The sequence below is a fragment of the Malus sylvestris genome, chromosome 3, assembly GCF_916048215.2.
Source record: "Malus sylvestris chromosome 3, drMalSylv7.2, whole genome shotgun sequence".
Taxonomy (NCBI): domain Eukaryota; kingdom Viridiplantae; phylum Streptophyta; class Magnoliopsida; order Rosales; family Rosaceae; genus Malus; species Malus sylvestris.
Genome location: NC_062262.1, coordinates 2,377,870 through 2,393,863, shown reverse-complemented (window position 1 = coordinate 2,393,863; position 15,994 = coordinate 2,377,870). Strand labels below are relative to the sequence as shown.

Genomic DNA, 15,994 nt, shown 5'->3' with positions numbered 1-15,994 from the left:
TGTAAACAAGGACTTTTACTCATAATATTATAAGCCCGGATAAAAGGAGTTCATGACCCTTCCAACTATTTCTTTGATTACAGTTAACACTAAAGAAGTAAGGTTAATTAGTTTAACCAGATTAATCATAGATGAACTTTGAATGAAAATCAGTTGAAAATGATTTAAAACACAAAGGAAGATGCATTTAAACAACATATCTACTTTATGTAAGTACAAACAAAAGAGATTAGGGCAAGATTATAAACTTGTCAGGCAAGGTTCATCTTCTTGTGACCACTTCTCTTTGTGTTTATAGGGGTTGTAATATTTGGAAAATGAAAGGTAAAACGGGTTTACTAAAGGGATTCGATACTACAACGCTGGGGGAGTGTAGCAGAGTTTCTAAAACTTGACAAAAGATAGCTTTCTATGGTGAATCTATGACTAAAAGAACATAGTATGGACAAACTAAAACTTTTTGGTTTCTTGCTTTTCTGAGAGCAAAGTTTGATGTCTTTTCATTGATTGGTTGAGTGTCCTTGTCTCTGGTATCCCTTACTGCTTTTATAGACTTTTTAGCCCAACTGTCCAAACCTTGCCTTTTGGTGATGGCCTCCTGAACATGTTGAGTCACCACTTATTTACCTATCCATGCCCTTGAAAAGTATTTTTTGCTAAGGGTGACCTGCCCTACTAAGTGTCACTTCTCACATAGGTTTGTTGTCTATTTCTTGTCAAAAAATGATTTTTATTCCTTCTGGGCTGTCAACTTGTCCGATCCCAATTCTCCCTTTGCCTTTTTTGTGTTCTTGAGCCTCCACTCTCACTAAGCCTAATATTAAATTTCCACTCAAACACAATCTACCTCTGTCCATAGTAGAATGCTCAGTGCACTGAATACAATAGCATTAAAAACTGAATATTCCGATAAGTGCACCTGGCTTCTCTGCCCTCCCAGTTCCCATACACTCCCATCCTCTCCTATTTGTGAGGTCACGATTAAATCACGTCAACATTTTATATCATTATTGTTTTTTGTCTTATTATCTCTATAAAAAAAATTAATATAAAATACTGATGTGGCGTAATAGTGACCGCACAAAATAGGAGGGGATGAGAGTGTATGAGAACTGGGAGGGCAGAGAAGTCAGGTCCCTTGTGCTAATCTAATATCCAATCTGCCATTGGTGGAAGTCACATCATATGGATAAAATTGTCAATAATTAATGTCAGGCTGTAGCTTACAAATATATGTAACCATACATGTCCTTATCTATTATTTAGGATAGAAAGAGAGAGAGCGCTGAGCTGAGAGAGAGTCTGAACTAGATGGGAAGTGAAGGGTACATACCATTGTACGAGACGAGGAGAGCCAAGGGAACAGTCCTGTATAGGGTTTTTGCAGCATCTAATTTTGCAGGAATATGTTTGATTTGGATTTATAGATTGTGTCACATACCAAAAGAAGGAGAAGATGGAAGGTTTGCTTGGATTGGACTTTTGGGTGCTGAGATATGGTTTGGTTTTTACTGGCTCCTCACTCATGCCTGCAGATGGAACCGTGTGTATAGGCACACCTTCAAAGACAGGCTTTCTCAAAGGTATATCAATTACTTCATGTTAGTTTGTTATTTGTTATTGGACAACTGTGGTTCATAAAAGGGACATTTTGGATTCGGTTCCCAACTATTAATACTCTTTGATTGAAATCTTGTCTGTTTTTAGTTTTTGATCGAAGTCTCTAACATTAAAGTAATAGTGTAAGTAATATTTTTTAAATTAAAAATAATTAGTATTTGTTTTTATTAATGAGATTTTAAATATAAACCATAATTTCCGGGATTAAAAAAAAATATATAAATTATACTCTCTATTATTTTATGTGTGTGTGTATATATATAAATATGGGTACATTCATCAAAATTAACAAAAAAAAATTATTGTACCAAAACATGGATACATTATTCAAAACACAGAAAAAATGAAGATATTAGGCTTAATAACATTAGTAAATTTATTCGATTAAACTTGATATAGATACATTCTCAAATCAACGGAAAAAAAATGTACCCATATAAGTTTAAAAATGGATTTTGTATTAAAAAAATTGGGTACTTTTTGTATAAAAAATTTGTACATTTTATATTAAAAAAATGGTACATTTTACCTATAACAAATTTGTATATTTAATAATGGGTACATTTAAGATTAAAAAAATTGAAAATTATATGAATGGGTACATTTAAGATTTAAAAATTGAGAATCTTTTCATAAAAAACTAATGGGTACAAACTTATTCTAATTTAATTTTTTTTTTGAAAATGTTTGAATTGAAAATTAATTAGGAGTTTAATACAGGTGTGAATACTAAAACTCTAAATCAATTACTAATTTTTATTTTAAAAAATATGTAATAAACATGTAAATTCATTATCACATTAATGCTAGGGACTCTAATCAAAATTTGAAAACTAATAAGGTCTCAATCAATGAACATTAGTAACTAGGAATCGAATACTAATTTTTCCTTCCTAAAATTTGACCTGATGACATATTGGAGTTACATGAACAGATATGAAAATGAGTTGCCGGGAGTGGATGTATTTGTGTGCACAGCGGACGCAACCATGGAGCCACCAATGATGGTGATTAACACGGTTTTGTCAGTGATGGCTTATGATTACCCGCCGGAGAAGCTGAGCGTCTATCTGTCCGATGATGGCGGGTCGGAACTTATATACTATGCTCTCTTGGAGGCCGCTGAATTTGCAAAGCATTGGATACCATATTGCAAGAGGTACAGAGTGGAGCCAAGGTCACCTGCTGCTTATTTTGTCACAGTAGCTGCTGATGCAATTGATCATCATCAGGCCGAAGATTTCTGGGTTATTAAGGTACACAAAGATTTTCTGTATTGGATCAAATTCAGAATTTTGTATAACTTTATAATATTCGTGACGGTTCTAAAAGCCAAGAAGAAACGTAAATGATAAAGACAAAGTCCGTCAACCGATCATGTTTATTTTTTGCTTTTCTCAAAAGGGCAAGCATTGGTTATGGGTTTTCTCACGTTTACTTGTTGTTTTCACAAAATGGGCAAGCATCATTATGGGTATCATCAGTATTAGTTGTGAAAGCTCTGTGTGTGGGATTCTATTAATTGAATATAAATTAGTAAGGTAATGTTAAGGAGATCAACTCTTTAAAGTATATTTTATAATTTATATAACGTGTTTATTGATGATTGGATTATTAGGTAAGTGTTAATTAACGTGTTAATTTTCTATTTATGAAACATCATATGATTGTAAATTTGATATAAAAATATGATCTACTTAGCACTACTCAATTCGCAATAAGCCTTTCTTTTACACCAAAATATATCTTTTTGTAAATTAGGATTTATTATTATTATTTTTATTTTTTATAACATATGGCTTTATAAAAAAAAAATCAGCTATGAGTCTTTTGACAATTTTCGAGTCATTATTTTGGTCATTGACCACAAGGAAAAATTTTCATGTGTATTTGGAACATTTGCCTATGGGTATGATTGAGATAATAATGTTCAAATTTATACACATTTTTTTTAATTTATACATTTTATTCACTAAATTATTTGTATGTGTGCATCTTAATAAAATTAGGCGAAGTTGGAAGTAGGCCTAAATTAGAAAAAATAAAACAAAGTGCAGCTAGCAATACAAAACGTGGTAAACAAATGTAACTGCTTTGTATTTTCTTCCTGTGTTTTGGCGCTTCTTTTTTAATATTGTTTATATGTTTAGAAAGAGAATTACTATTGACACTTTAAAAATTTAATCTTGCACATTTTATAAGAGCAATTACACCCCCGTTAAGGCAATAATTGTCGAGACAATTGGACAAAGACAATTATTGACTTAATGAATATAAATGTGGCTGACATCAGCTTGACGTCAAATAGACTCAGGCGCACACACGGGCTATCCCCGACTGATTGCTTGGTCCAAAATGGATGGGCCCACATGTAGCCCGACTTTTTGGGCTGGGGTGGAGAGGGGTTTTTAGGTATTGGTGGATAAATTGTGTATTTCCATTGACAACTGAATAGGGTAAAGTTGCTCTAAGAGCAGTTCCAGCGGGAGCTCTTGCTCGAGGGACAGGCTCCGGAACCGGGCTTGATTGCCCGAGGGAGGAAGTCCAGCGTTGGCTGGCGAGGGAGCCCGAGCACCCCCGAGCGCCAGGCCTGTCGATTCTCGCCGGCCCGAGAGCCTGAGGTGGGTCTGACGTCAGCTGACGTCAGACGCATTTTTTAATGTTTGTTTTTCTGTCAGGCCTCCAACTCCTCCAACATTGCGCTGATCTCGTCCACTATCCCCATCCTCTCCAGCTCCAGCGGTGGTCACGGTGGAGGAGGAGAAGGAGCTGACGGAGGATTCGGAGCATGCGATTCCGACGTCTGTGATGCTAGAGACGGAGACTGCGCAGTGTAGGACGTGGCGGTGGAGGAGAAGAAGGGGAGGGAAGGATAGGTAGCATAGTAGATCTGATGATGCGATTCCGGCGTCGGCTTCAATGGTGGATCACCCAAATTGTGATATGATGATGCATACAAGAGAATGAAAGAGATTAAAGAGGGAGGTTTCAGAAATGAGGGGGGTTGCGTCGGTAGAGAGAGAGAGAGAGAGACAGACAGAGAGACAGAGAGACAGAGGGAAATGAGAGACAGAGGGCTAGAAACATGAAGAGTGTTTTGGAAAAAAATGAGAGAATGGTTGTCGGTTGAGTTTGGAAGAATGAAATGGAAAAGGAATAGGAAAAAAGAAAAAGGAAAACAATTAAAAATTATTTTGTATTATTTTATAAATAAAATAATAATATTTTATTACCAATTGCCAGGGCTATTCAGTGTAGGGGTGGAGATGCAAAATGCAATTGCCAGGAGAATGCACTATTCATTAAGAGCAATTACTGTTCACTGGGTGGATTAAATAATGAATAGCCTGGGGGGAGGGCTCCTACACTGGAGTTGCTCTAAGAGTATTTGTATTCTTAAATATAGAAAGTTTAGAGTATATAATTAGATTTTTTTAGTGCTAATAACAATTTAAAAAATACACACACACAACACATGGAGGTGCACACCTTCAAAGTAAATATTAACGGTAAAAAAAATAAGTTTGGGCAGTGCAGCCCAATATATATTGATTAGTTCACTAATGGTCTGATACCTGTTTTCTGATTTTTTTTTTTGCTACAGAAATTATACAAAGAAATGGAGAATCAAATCCAAAATGCAGTGAAGCTAGGCAGAATTTCAGAAAAAGAACGATCAAAATGCAAAGGCTTTTCTCAGTGGGATCCAAATTCATCTAGACGTGACCATGACACCATTCTTCGAGTATGAAACTAATTTGATATTCAAATCATCTCTTTTAAAGTAAAAATGCAATTCAGGGTCATGGTAAACAACAACATAGTCTTATCCTATTAAATGGGTCGCTGTATGAATCTTAGAACGTTAATGCGCTCGATTTTGTGACAAGTCTTCCATTTGCTCCAAGTACTCAACGTCTTTTCTCAGGATCGTACGTAGTAAAACATTGAAAAAAAAGTTAATCTTTTCCACTGCTGTCTGATATTTGATTTGTAATAATTAAACTCTTTTTCCAGATTCTAATCGATGGGAGAAACCCTAATTCAAGAGATGTTGAAGGGTGTGTATTGCCAACTCTAGTGTATTTAGCTCGGGAGAAAAGACCTCAGCATCACCATAACTTCAAAGCTGGCGCTATGAATGCTCTGGTAATAATTATAAACTTACATCTATTCGGTAAATTTTTAAAATTTTTTTTTAACAAAAGACACTAAAAGTGATAGACATTCCTGGCCAACCCTCGCAAAGCGGGGAGCTTTGTTGGCTTCGGATCGCCCTGAAAGAGGTAAAAATGGTGCTTCCGAAACCATCAAATATTAGATTGTTTGTTGATATAATAATCATTCACTGTTTGTTATGTGATCCTATCAATGCAGATTAGGGTATCTTCAAACATTAGCAATGGGCAGGTCATTCTTAATGTAGACTGCGATATGTATTCGAACAACTCCATGGCCATACGTGATGCGCTTTGTTTCTTAATGGATGAAGAAGAAGGCCAAGAGGTTGCCTTCGTACAGTTCCCACAGAATTTTGAAAATATAACTAAGAATGATTTGTATGGCAATACTTTACGTGTAATCTTCGAGGTGAGTAGATGTTAATAGAGTTACAAGACTGTAGAATTGAACTTATTTAATTGAAAAGTTTTATGTTAAGTTATTCTAATCTTTATAATTGACATGTTGGAGTGGGGATTGAAGGTGGAATTCCATGGCATGGATGGTTATGGCGGCACTATGTATGTCGGAACTGGATGCTTTCACAGAAGAGAGACTCTTTGTGGGAGAAAGTTTATCAAGGGATCCAACTTTGATATGAAAAGGGAGATCAGTGGACAAGGAGAAGAAAGTAGAATTCATGAATTAGAAGAAAATTCAAGAAGTCTTGCAAGCTGTACATTTGAAGAGAACACTCAATGGGGAAAAGAGGTCTCTCTCTCTCTCTCTCTCACACACACACACACACACACACACACACACACACACACAAACACACACACACACACAACTGCACACTAATTTGAACTTGACGAATGTCTATAATTTGCAGATGGGATTGAAATATGGATGTCCGGTAGAAGATGTGATCACAGGGCTATCAATCCAATGCCATGGTTGGAAATCAGTGTATTGCAATCCCACAAGGAAAGCTTTCTTAGGAGTAGCCCCAACTACGCTAACTCAGACGCTTGTGCAGCATAAGAGATGGACAGAAGGCGATTTCCAGGTTTTGTTTACTAAATACAGCCCTGCATGGTATGCATATGGAAAAATTAGCTTTGGTCTTCAACTTGGATATTGTTGCTTCTGCTTCTGGTGTTCGAATTCCTTGGCAACGTTATTTTATTCGATTGTCCCTTCCCTTTACCTCCTCAAAGGCAATTCCTTATTTCCACAGGTACTGTTTTTGTGTCAAAATATACATATTTTCTTATGCAACTTACTCAATGTTTATAATAAGGGTTTTGCTTTCTGGACTTAGGTCTCGAGCCCTTGGCTCATACCATTTGCATACGTGATAATTTCAAAGTACACTTGGAGTTTTGTTGAGTTTTTGGGGTGTGGTGGTACAATCTTAGGTTGGTGGAACGATCAACGAATGTGGCTTTACAAGAGAGCAAGTTCCTACCTATTTGCCTTCATTGACACCATTTTAAACTCGCTTGGATATTCTGATACAGCATTCATATTAACATCTAAGGTGGATGACGAAGATGTGTCAGAACGATACAAGAAAGAGGTTATGGAATTTGGAGATTCGTCGCCAATGTTTACCATACTTGCAACACTAGCAATTCTCAATTTGTACTGCTTCCTTGGGTTTTTAAACAAAGCAATCTCTGGAGAAGGAATAGCAGAAGCTTATGAGAAAATGCCTTTGCAAATTCTTCTGTGTGGGGTTTTAGTTCTTCTCAACCTACCATTATACCAGGCTCTTTACCTAAGGAAGGACAAGGGAAAGCTGCCAAGCTCTGTAGCTTTTAAATCAATGGCATTTGCAGTATCTGCTTGTATCTGTTTCCAATATTTATATTAGAAGAAATGTGCTATTAGAACCAATCGAAATTGTTATTACCCCCGATTGAGGGCCTACCATGAGGATTTCAGGGCTTAAGATGACTTCCTAAACTCTACCTTAATGAGATATTATGTGATTTAATTCCTATTTCAACCAAAGAAATGTGATTGTTCATCATTTTGTTTACTCCATGGCTTGCTCCATGCCATTTCCCTATGCTATTCTGCAAATTATGAGTTTGGTACCATAGTATTACAATATGTTCATATAAAAGACTACGCAGCGTGTAATCCCGGGAATACCAAGTTAATCATCTATCTTAAACTCATTAGAAATATTAAGCTACTATCAAATCATTAAGTATGCCGTTTACTTGCTACTCTTTCAGGTGGTTATACTAGTCTAGCATTTTCTTGTGCCTTTGAAGCCAAGAATGCTTTCAGAATTATTGAAGCCATGAGACGGACTACACTAGAATGATGAACTTACAAAAAACATGGTTTGATCCGAGCTAAGACTGAGGCAATTAGGACTATCTGAAATGGAGTTTATACGCATCATTAACTAGGCGAGGATATGTCAGAGGGGCATGAGCTAGATGGTTTTGCAGATTGTGTTGCCTAATTCTGATCAATACAAAGATTGTGCGTTGTGCAGGAGGAAAACTTTGATAGGGTTTTTCATGTTACTGGGAAGAAGATCAAGCACTGATCTGATAAGCTTTCGACAATAGAATTTATATTAAGATGATACAATAAACTAATTTAAAACAGAGAGACAACATTATTTTGATCCTAAACAAAATTTAGTTCACAAAAATACCTTGTGTGAAAGAGTTGAATCTAAAGAGTGTTCCATGCTTTAATACGAAAATTTGAAACACGTACAAGCAACCACAGCAAATGCCATCGACTTAAAAGTGACGGTGGCTGGAATCTTTCCCTTGTCTTTCCTTAGGTAAAGTGCCTGGTACAAGGGTAGGTTGATGAGAATCAGAGCCCCGTACATCAGAATTTGCAAAGTCAATGAATCATAAACTTGTGCTATGCCCTTCCCATTGATTGCTTCCTTAAGAAACCCAGCAAAGCAGTACAAATTGAGCAATGCAAGTGTTGGCAATGGGGTAAGCATTGGAGGAGTCCCCGAATTCCATAATCTCTTTCTTGTGCCGCTGTGACACATCTTCATCAGCCACCTTGGCGGTTATTACAAATGCTGAATCATTATATCCAAAGTAGTGTAGAAGGCAAAGAGATAGGAGCTCATATGCGCTGCTCGTTCCACCAACCTAAAGTTGTGCCACCACACCACAAAAAATCCACAAAGCTCCAAGTGTACTTTCCAATGATCACATACACAAATGGTATGAACCATGCTTGAGATCTTGAGATCTAAATTCACAAAACAAAACTCATTAGACATAAAATATATACTAAATAAATATTTAGAAAGTAACTGTTTGTTCACTTAGTCTGTTAGGTTAATTTTTGTCTGAATGTGTGATCCGAATCTAATAAGCTAATGCATGCAAGCATACATGTACATTTGGTGTCAGCCATGAGCTTCATATCTAAAAACTGAACAGATATTCTTTTGAAACATTGAGAAGTAAGGTTGATCCTTAGATTTTGGGGGTCATAAGCATAACTTAAATGAGGCCCCCAAAATCATAGTTGAACTGCATATGGTTTTTATTTGAAACAAATAGGTATAGATATATACCGACATTGCCAATTTGAGTCACAAATTCATTGAAGGACCAACATGATTACTAACCCATCAGTTAGTTTTGGTAGTTAAATAAGGTACAATTGCAAATGTATATAAGAAACATGCATCGTGCAATTTTGTGGGAAATTAATGAGAATAAGGACTTAGAACCATACCTGTGGAAATAAGGATGTGCCTCTAAGGAGGTAAAGTGAAGGAAGAATTGAGTAAACCAGTGTTGCCCAGCAATTTGCAGCCCAAAAGGAGTATCGAAGATATCCAAGTTGATGGCCTAAACTAATCTTTCCATAGGCATACCATGCAGGACTATACTTTGAAAGCAAAATCTGGAGGTTACCTTCTGACCATCTCTTATATTGCACAAGCATATGAACTCGCAACATACCCTCTCACGTGTGATCAATTTTCAAGCTTACACTTGGACAACAAATTAGGAGAATGTGTGAGCACGTGTTGCCCCTGGGCTTTTAAACCAGAGACAACCTCCTTTGATAACATAAAGAATTTGGGATTTCCTCGTAAATCAATTGGTATTATGGAAAGTAGTCCAATATCTTATAAGTCTTGCATTGGTCTATCCCTCACTGATGTAGGACACTTTGCTCTCAAATCAACCTCTAGATAGTACAATGTTCAGTGCATCTAATACAATAACATTAAAAATTTGAATAATTCCAATAGGTGCTTGTGCTAATATAATATCCTTTCTCCCATAGGTGGCTCACATCAATGGAGTAAATAATTGTCAACAATGTTAGGCTGTGGCTGACAAATAAATATAACCATATTTGTCGTTCTCTGTTATTTTATGATAGAGAGACAGAGAGAGCTGAGCTGAGTTGAGAGAGGTCTGAACTAGATGGGAAATGAAGGGTATTTGCCGTTGTTCGAGACGAGGACAGCCAAGGGAACAGTCCTGTATAAAGTTTTTGCAGCATCTATATTTGCAGGAATATGTTTGATATGGTTTTATAGATTGAGTCACATACCAAAAGCAGGAGAAGATGGAAGGTTTGCTTGGATTGGACTTTTGGGTGCTGAGATATGGTTTGGTTTTTACTGGCTCCTCACTCAGGCCTCCCGGTGGAACCGTGTGTATAGGTACACCTTCAAAGATAGGCTATCTCAAAGGTACTTTCCTATATGTATTTCTAACTTCATACTCATTTCTTTATATTTGTTATCCAACAAGTATCGTTCATGAAATTTGAACTCAGATACGAGAATGAATTGCCGGGAGTGGACGTATTTGTGTGCACGGCAGACCCAACCATTGAGCCGCCGATGATGGTGATTAACACGGTTTTGTCAGTGATGGCTTATGATTACCCGCCCGAGAAGCTGAGCGTCTATCTGTCCGATGATGGCGGGTCGGAACTTACGTACTATGCTCTCTTCGAGGCTGCTGAGTTTGCAAAGTATTGGATACCATACTGCAAGAGGTACAAAGTGGAGCCAAGGTCACCTGCTGCTTATTTTGTCACAGTATCTGCTGATGCAATTGATGATGATCAGGCTAAAGATTTCTGGGTTACTAAGGTACACAAATTTTTTCTGTATTGGATCAAATTCAGAATTTTGTGTAACTTATTATATTCGTGACAGCCCAAAAAGCTAAGAAGATAACGTAAAGATAAAAGACTAAATGGGGCAACTAATCATGTTTAATTTTTTGTTTTTCTCAAACGGCAGTCATGAGTTAAGGGTTTCCTCATGTGTAATGATGAATGTTTTTAACCACCTAATCTAACAGTTCTTATAACTATTAGTTATTACAGCCGTATCTGTAGGATATATCAATTGAATATAACAAATTCAAAGGGGCAAACGAAAGAGACTAACTATTCAATTATATTTTGTAAATCATATGATGTCGTTGTTAATAATTAAATTATTATTTAAGTGTTAATAACGTGCTTATTTTTTTTATTAATGACACATCATATAATTTATAAATTTAATCTACTTAGCATTACTAAACGTGCAAGGCACCTTTCTTTTGTATCAGAATTTAATTATTGTTTTTGTAAATTAGTATTGTTTATAACATATCGCTTTATAAAAAATAAAAAATAAAAAAAATAAAAATCAGCTATGAGTCGTTTGACAATTTTCGAGTTAGTATTTTGGTCATTGACCAAGAGGAATTTTTTTTTATGTGTGTTTGGAACATTTGCTAAGAGTATGATTGAGATAATAATGTTCAAATTACACAAAATTTTTATTTATAATTTTATTTACTAAATTATTTGTATGCGTGCATCTTGATAAAATTAAATGAAGTTGAAAGTAGGCCTAAATTGAAAATAATAAAATAAAGTACACAACACCTAGTAAACAAATGTAAGTGGTTTGTAATCTTTTTCTATTTATGAAAGAAAGTGGTTTGTATCTTTTTACCATTTCTTGTTACCTTTTTAATATTGTCTGTATATTAAAAAAGAGAACTATAATTGACACTCCCATAGTCTAATCGTCCACGCCTAAGAAGTTTAAAGTGTATAATTTATTTTTAAAGTATCAATAATAATTTCTTTAAGAAAATATATCACCAAAACAATTAGCTGAGCATAGTAATGGGCTTAGGACATCGTTGTTATAGATAAGTTATGCAAACAGCAATGAAGATGTCCACTTTTCAAAGTAAATATTAACGGTAATAAAATAAGTTTGGGCAGTCCAGCCCAATTTATATTGTTTAGTTCACTGATACCTGTTTTCTGAAATTTTTGCTACAGAAATCATACAAAGAAATGGAGAATCAAATTCAAAATGCAGTGAAGCTAGGCAGGATTTCAGAAGAAGTACGATCAAAATGCAAAGGCTTTTCTCAGTGGGATCCAAATTCATCTAGACGTGACCATGACACCATTCTTCAAGTACGTATGAAACTAATTTGATACTTAAATGATCTCTTTTAAAGAAAAAAATGCAACTCATGGTCATAGAGTCATGGTAAACAACTACAACAACAACAAATCCTTATTCTATTAAATGGATGTTCTAGAACGCCAATGCGCTCGATTTTGTGCTAAGTTTTCCTTTATGTCCAAGTACTCCATGTTTTTTCTCAAATCATAGTAAAATAGTGGAAAGAAAAATTTGATGTGTACTAATTAAATGCTTTTTCCAGATTCTAATTGATGGGAGGAACTCTAATTCAGGAGATGTTGAAGGGTGTGTATTGCCAACTTTAGTGTATTTAGCTCGGGAGAAAAGGCCTCAACATCACCATAACTTCAAAGCTGGCGCTATGAATGCTCTGGTAATTATAAACTTACATCTATTCGGTGAATTTTTTTTTACAAGAAAGACTAAAAAGGTTGAGGCTGTGTACGATAGATGTTCTCACCCGACCTTCGCAAAATCAGGGAGCCTTGTTGGTTAGGGATCGCACTTAGAGACCAAAAATGGTGCTTCCAAAACCATCAAATTTAGAGTGTTTATTGATGTAATAATCATTCACTGTTTGTTCTGTGATCCTTAATATTTATGCAGATTAGGGTGTCTTCAAACATTAGCAATGGGCAGGTCATTCTTAATGTAGACTGCGATATGTATTCGAACAACTCCATGGCCATACGTGATGCGCTTTGTTTCTTCATGGATGAAGAAGAAGGCCAAGAGGTTGCCTTCGTACAGTTCCCACAGAATTTTGAAAATATAACTAAGAACGACTTGTATAGCAATTCTTTACTCATAATCAGCGAGGTGAGTAGATGTTAATGGAGTTACATGATTGTAGAATTGAACTTATTTTAATTGGAGTTTCATGTTAAATTATATTGAACTTTATAGTTGACATGTTGGAGTGGGGAATGAAGGTGGAATTCCATGGCTTGGATGGTTATGGCGGCACTCTATATGTCGGAAGTGGATGCTTTCACAGAAGAGAGACTCTTTGTGGGAGAAAGTTTATCAAGGGATCCAAGATTGATATGAAATGGGAGTTCAGTGGACAAAGAGAAGAAAGTAGAATTCATGAATTAGAAGAAAATTCAGGAAGTCTTGCAAGCTGTACATTTGAAGAGAACACTCAATGGGGAAAAGAGGTCTCTCTCTCTCTCTCTCTCACACACACACACAACTGCACACTAATTTGAGCTTGATGAATGTCTATAATTTGCAGATGGGATTGAAATATGGATGTCCGGTAGAAGATGTGATCACAGGGCTATCAATCCAATGCCGCGGTTGGAAATCAGTGTATTGCAATCCCACAAGGAAAGCTTTCTTAGGAGTAGCCCCAACCACGCTAACTCAGACGCTTGTGCAGCATAAGAGATGGACAGAAGGCGATTTCCAGATTTTGCTTTCTAAATACAGCCCTGCATGGTATGCACATGGAAAAATTAGCTTTGGTCTTCAACTTGGATATTGTTGCTACTGCTTCTGGTGTTCGAATTCGTTGGCAGCATTATTTTATTCGATTGTCCCTTCCCTTTACCTCCTCAAAGGCATTTCCTTATTTCCACAGGTACTGTTTTTGTGTCAAAATATACATATTTTCTTTTGCAACTTACTCAATGTTTATAATAAGGGTTTTGCTTTCTGGACTTAGGTCTCGAGCCCTTGGCTCATACCATTTGCATACGTGATAATTTCGAAGTACACTTGGAGTTTTGTTGAGTTTTTGGGGTGTGGTGGCACAATCTTAGGTTGGTGGAACGATCAACGAATGTGGCTTTACAAGAGAACAAGTTCCTACCTATTTGCGTTCATTGACACCATTTTAAACTCGCTTGGATATTCTGATACAGCATTCATAATAACATCTAAGGTGGATGACGAAGATGTGTCAGAACGATACAAGAAAGAGGTTATGGAATTTGGAGATTCGTCGCCAATGTTTACCGTACTTGCAACACTAGCAATTCTCAATTTGTACTGCTTCCTTGGGTTTTTAAACAAAGCAATCTCTGGAGAAGGAATAGCAGAAGCTTATGAGAAAATGCCTTTGCAAATTCTTCTGTGTGGGGTTTTAGTTCTTCTCAACCTGCCATTATACCAGGCTCTTTACCTAAGGAAGGACAAGGGAAAGCTGCCAAGCTCTGTAGCTTTCAAATCAATGGCATTTGCAGTTTCTGCTTGTATCTGTTTCCAATATTTGTATTAAAAGAAATGTACTATTAGAACCATTAGAAATTGTTATTACCCCCGATTGAGGCCTACCATGAGGATTTCAGGGCTTAAGATGACTTCATAAAATCTCTACCTTAATGAGATATTATGTGATTTAATTCCTATTTCAACCAAAGAAATGTGATTGTTCATCATCTTTCTTACTCCATGGCTTGCTCCATGCCATTGCCCTATGCTATTCTGAAAATTATGAGTTTGGTACCATAGTATTACAATATGTTCATATAAAAGACTACGCAGCGTGTAATCCCGGGAATACCAAGTTAATCATCTATCTTAAACTCATTAGAAATATTAAGCTACTATCAAATCATTAAGTAGGCCGTTTAGTTGCTACTCTTTCAGGTGGTTATACTAGTCTGGCATTTTCTTGTGCCTTTGAAGCCAAGAATGCTTTCAGAATTATTGAAGCCATGAGACGGACTACACTAGAATGATGAACTTACAAAAAACATGGTTAGATCCGAATTTCGGAGGATTGCAAAAACTGGTAATTAGGACTATCAGAAACGGAGTTTATACGCATCACTAACTAGGCGAGGATATGTCAGAGGGGCATGAGATAGAGGTTTTGCAGATTGTGTTATCTAATTCTGATCAATACAAAGATTGTGCGTTGTGCGGGAGGAAAACTTTGATAGGGTTTTTCATGTTTACTAGGAAGAAGATCAAGCACTGATCTGATAAGCTTTCGACAATAGAATTTATATTAAGATGATACAATAAACTAATTTAAAAACAGAGAGACAACATTATTTTGATCCTAAACAAAATTTTAGTTCACAAAAATACCTTGTGTGAAAGAGTTGAATCTAAAGAGTTTTGCATGCTTTAATATGAAAATTTGAAACAAGTACAAGCAACCACAGCAAATGCCATCGACTTAAAAGCGACTGTGGCTGGAATCTTTCCTTTGTCTTTCCTTAGGTAAAGTGCTTGGTACAAGGGTAGGTTGATGAGAATCAGAGCCCCGCATAGCAGAATTTGCAAAGTCAATGTATCATAAACTTGTGCTATGCCCTTCCCATTGATTGCTTCCTTAAGAAACCCAGCAAAGCAGTACAAATTGGGCAATGCAAGTGTTGCCAATGGGGTAAGCATTGGAGAAGAGTCCCCGAATTCCATAATCTCTTTCTTGTGCCGCTGTGACACATCTTCATTAGCCAACTTGGCGGTTATTACAAATGCTAAATTACTATATCCAAAGGAGTGTAGAATGGTGTCAATGAAGGCAAAGAGATAGGAGCTCATATGCGCTGCTCGTTCCACCAACCTAAAGTTGTGCCACCACACCACAAAAACTCCACAAAGCTCCATGTGTACTTTTCAATGATCATATATGCAAATGGTATGAACCGTGCTTGAGATCTAAATTCACAAAACAAAACCCATTAGACCTAAAATATATACTAAATAAATATTTAGAAAGCAACTGTTTGTTTACTTGGTCTATTAGGTTAATTTTTGTCTGAATGTGTG

At 36.3% G+C, this 15,994-nt stretch overlaps 1 protein-coding gene across 4 annotated transcripts; it reads left to right on the top strand.

Moving 5' to 3' along the window:
• The first annotated feature begins 1,256 nt into the window (after positions 1–1,256).
• LOC126616272 (cellulose synthase-like protein E1) lies at positions 1,257–14,591 on the top strand. 4 transcript variants are annotated; one of them, XM_050284294.1, is made up of 9 exons: positions 1,257–1,583; positions 2,555–2,876; positions 5,225–5,365; positions 5,638–5,769; positions 5,998–6,210; positions 6,325–6,552; positions 6,674–7,021; positions 13,935–14,031; positions 14,134–14,576. In XM_050284294.1, the coding sequence occupies exons 1-9, from the start codon at positions 1,312–1,314 to the stop codon at positions 14,487–14,489; spliced, it is 2,109 nt and encodes a 702-aa protein (XP_050140251.1). In that variant the 5' UTR covers positions 1,257–1,311; the 3' UTR covers positions 14,490–14,576. The 4 variants fall into 4 exon arrangements, with proteins under 4 accessions (XP_050140251.1, XP_050140248.1, XP_050140249.1 ...); XM_050284291.1 differs by having other exon boundaries at positions 13,935–14,576; XM_050284292.1 differs by lacking the exons at positions 13,935–14,031; positions 14,134–14,576 and adding an exon at positions 7,106–7,828.
• The last annotated feature ends 1,403 nt before the right edge of the window (positions 14,592–15,994 follow it).

Coding starts and splice junctions, on each gene's coding strand:
- LOC126616272 (XM_050284293.1), top strand. CDS start 10,233: ATGGGAAATGAAGGGTATTTGCCGTTGTTCGAGACGAGGACAGCCAAG. Junction 10,913..12,111: donor AAGATTTCTGGGTTACTAAG/GTACACAAATTT, acceptor TTTTTGCTACAG/AAATCATACAAAGAAATGGA. Junction 13,851..13,934: donor GCATTTCCTTATTTCCACAG/GTACTGTTTTTG, acceptor TTCTGGACTTAG/GTCTCGAGCCCTTGGCTCAT.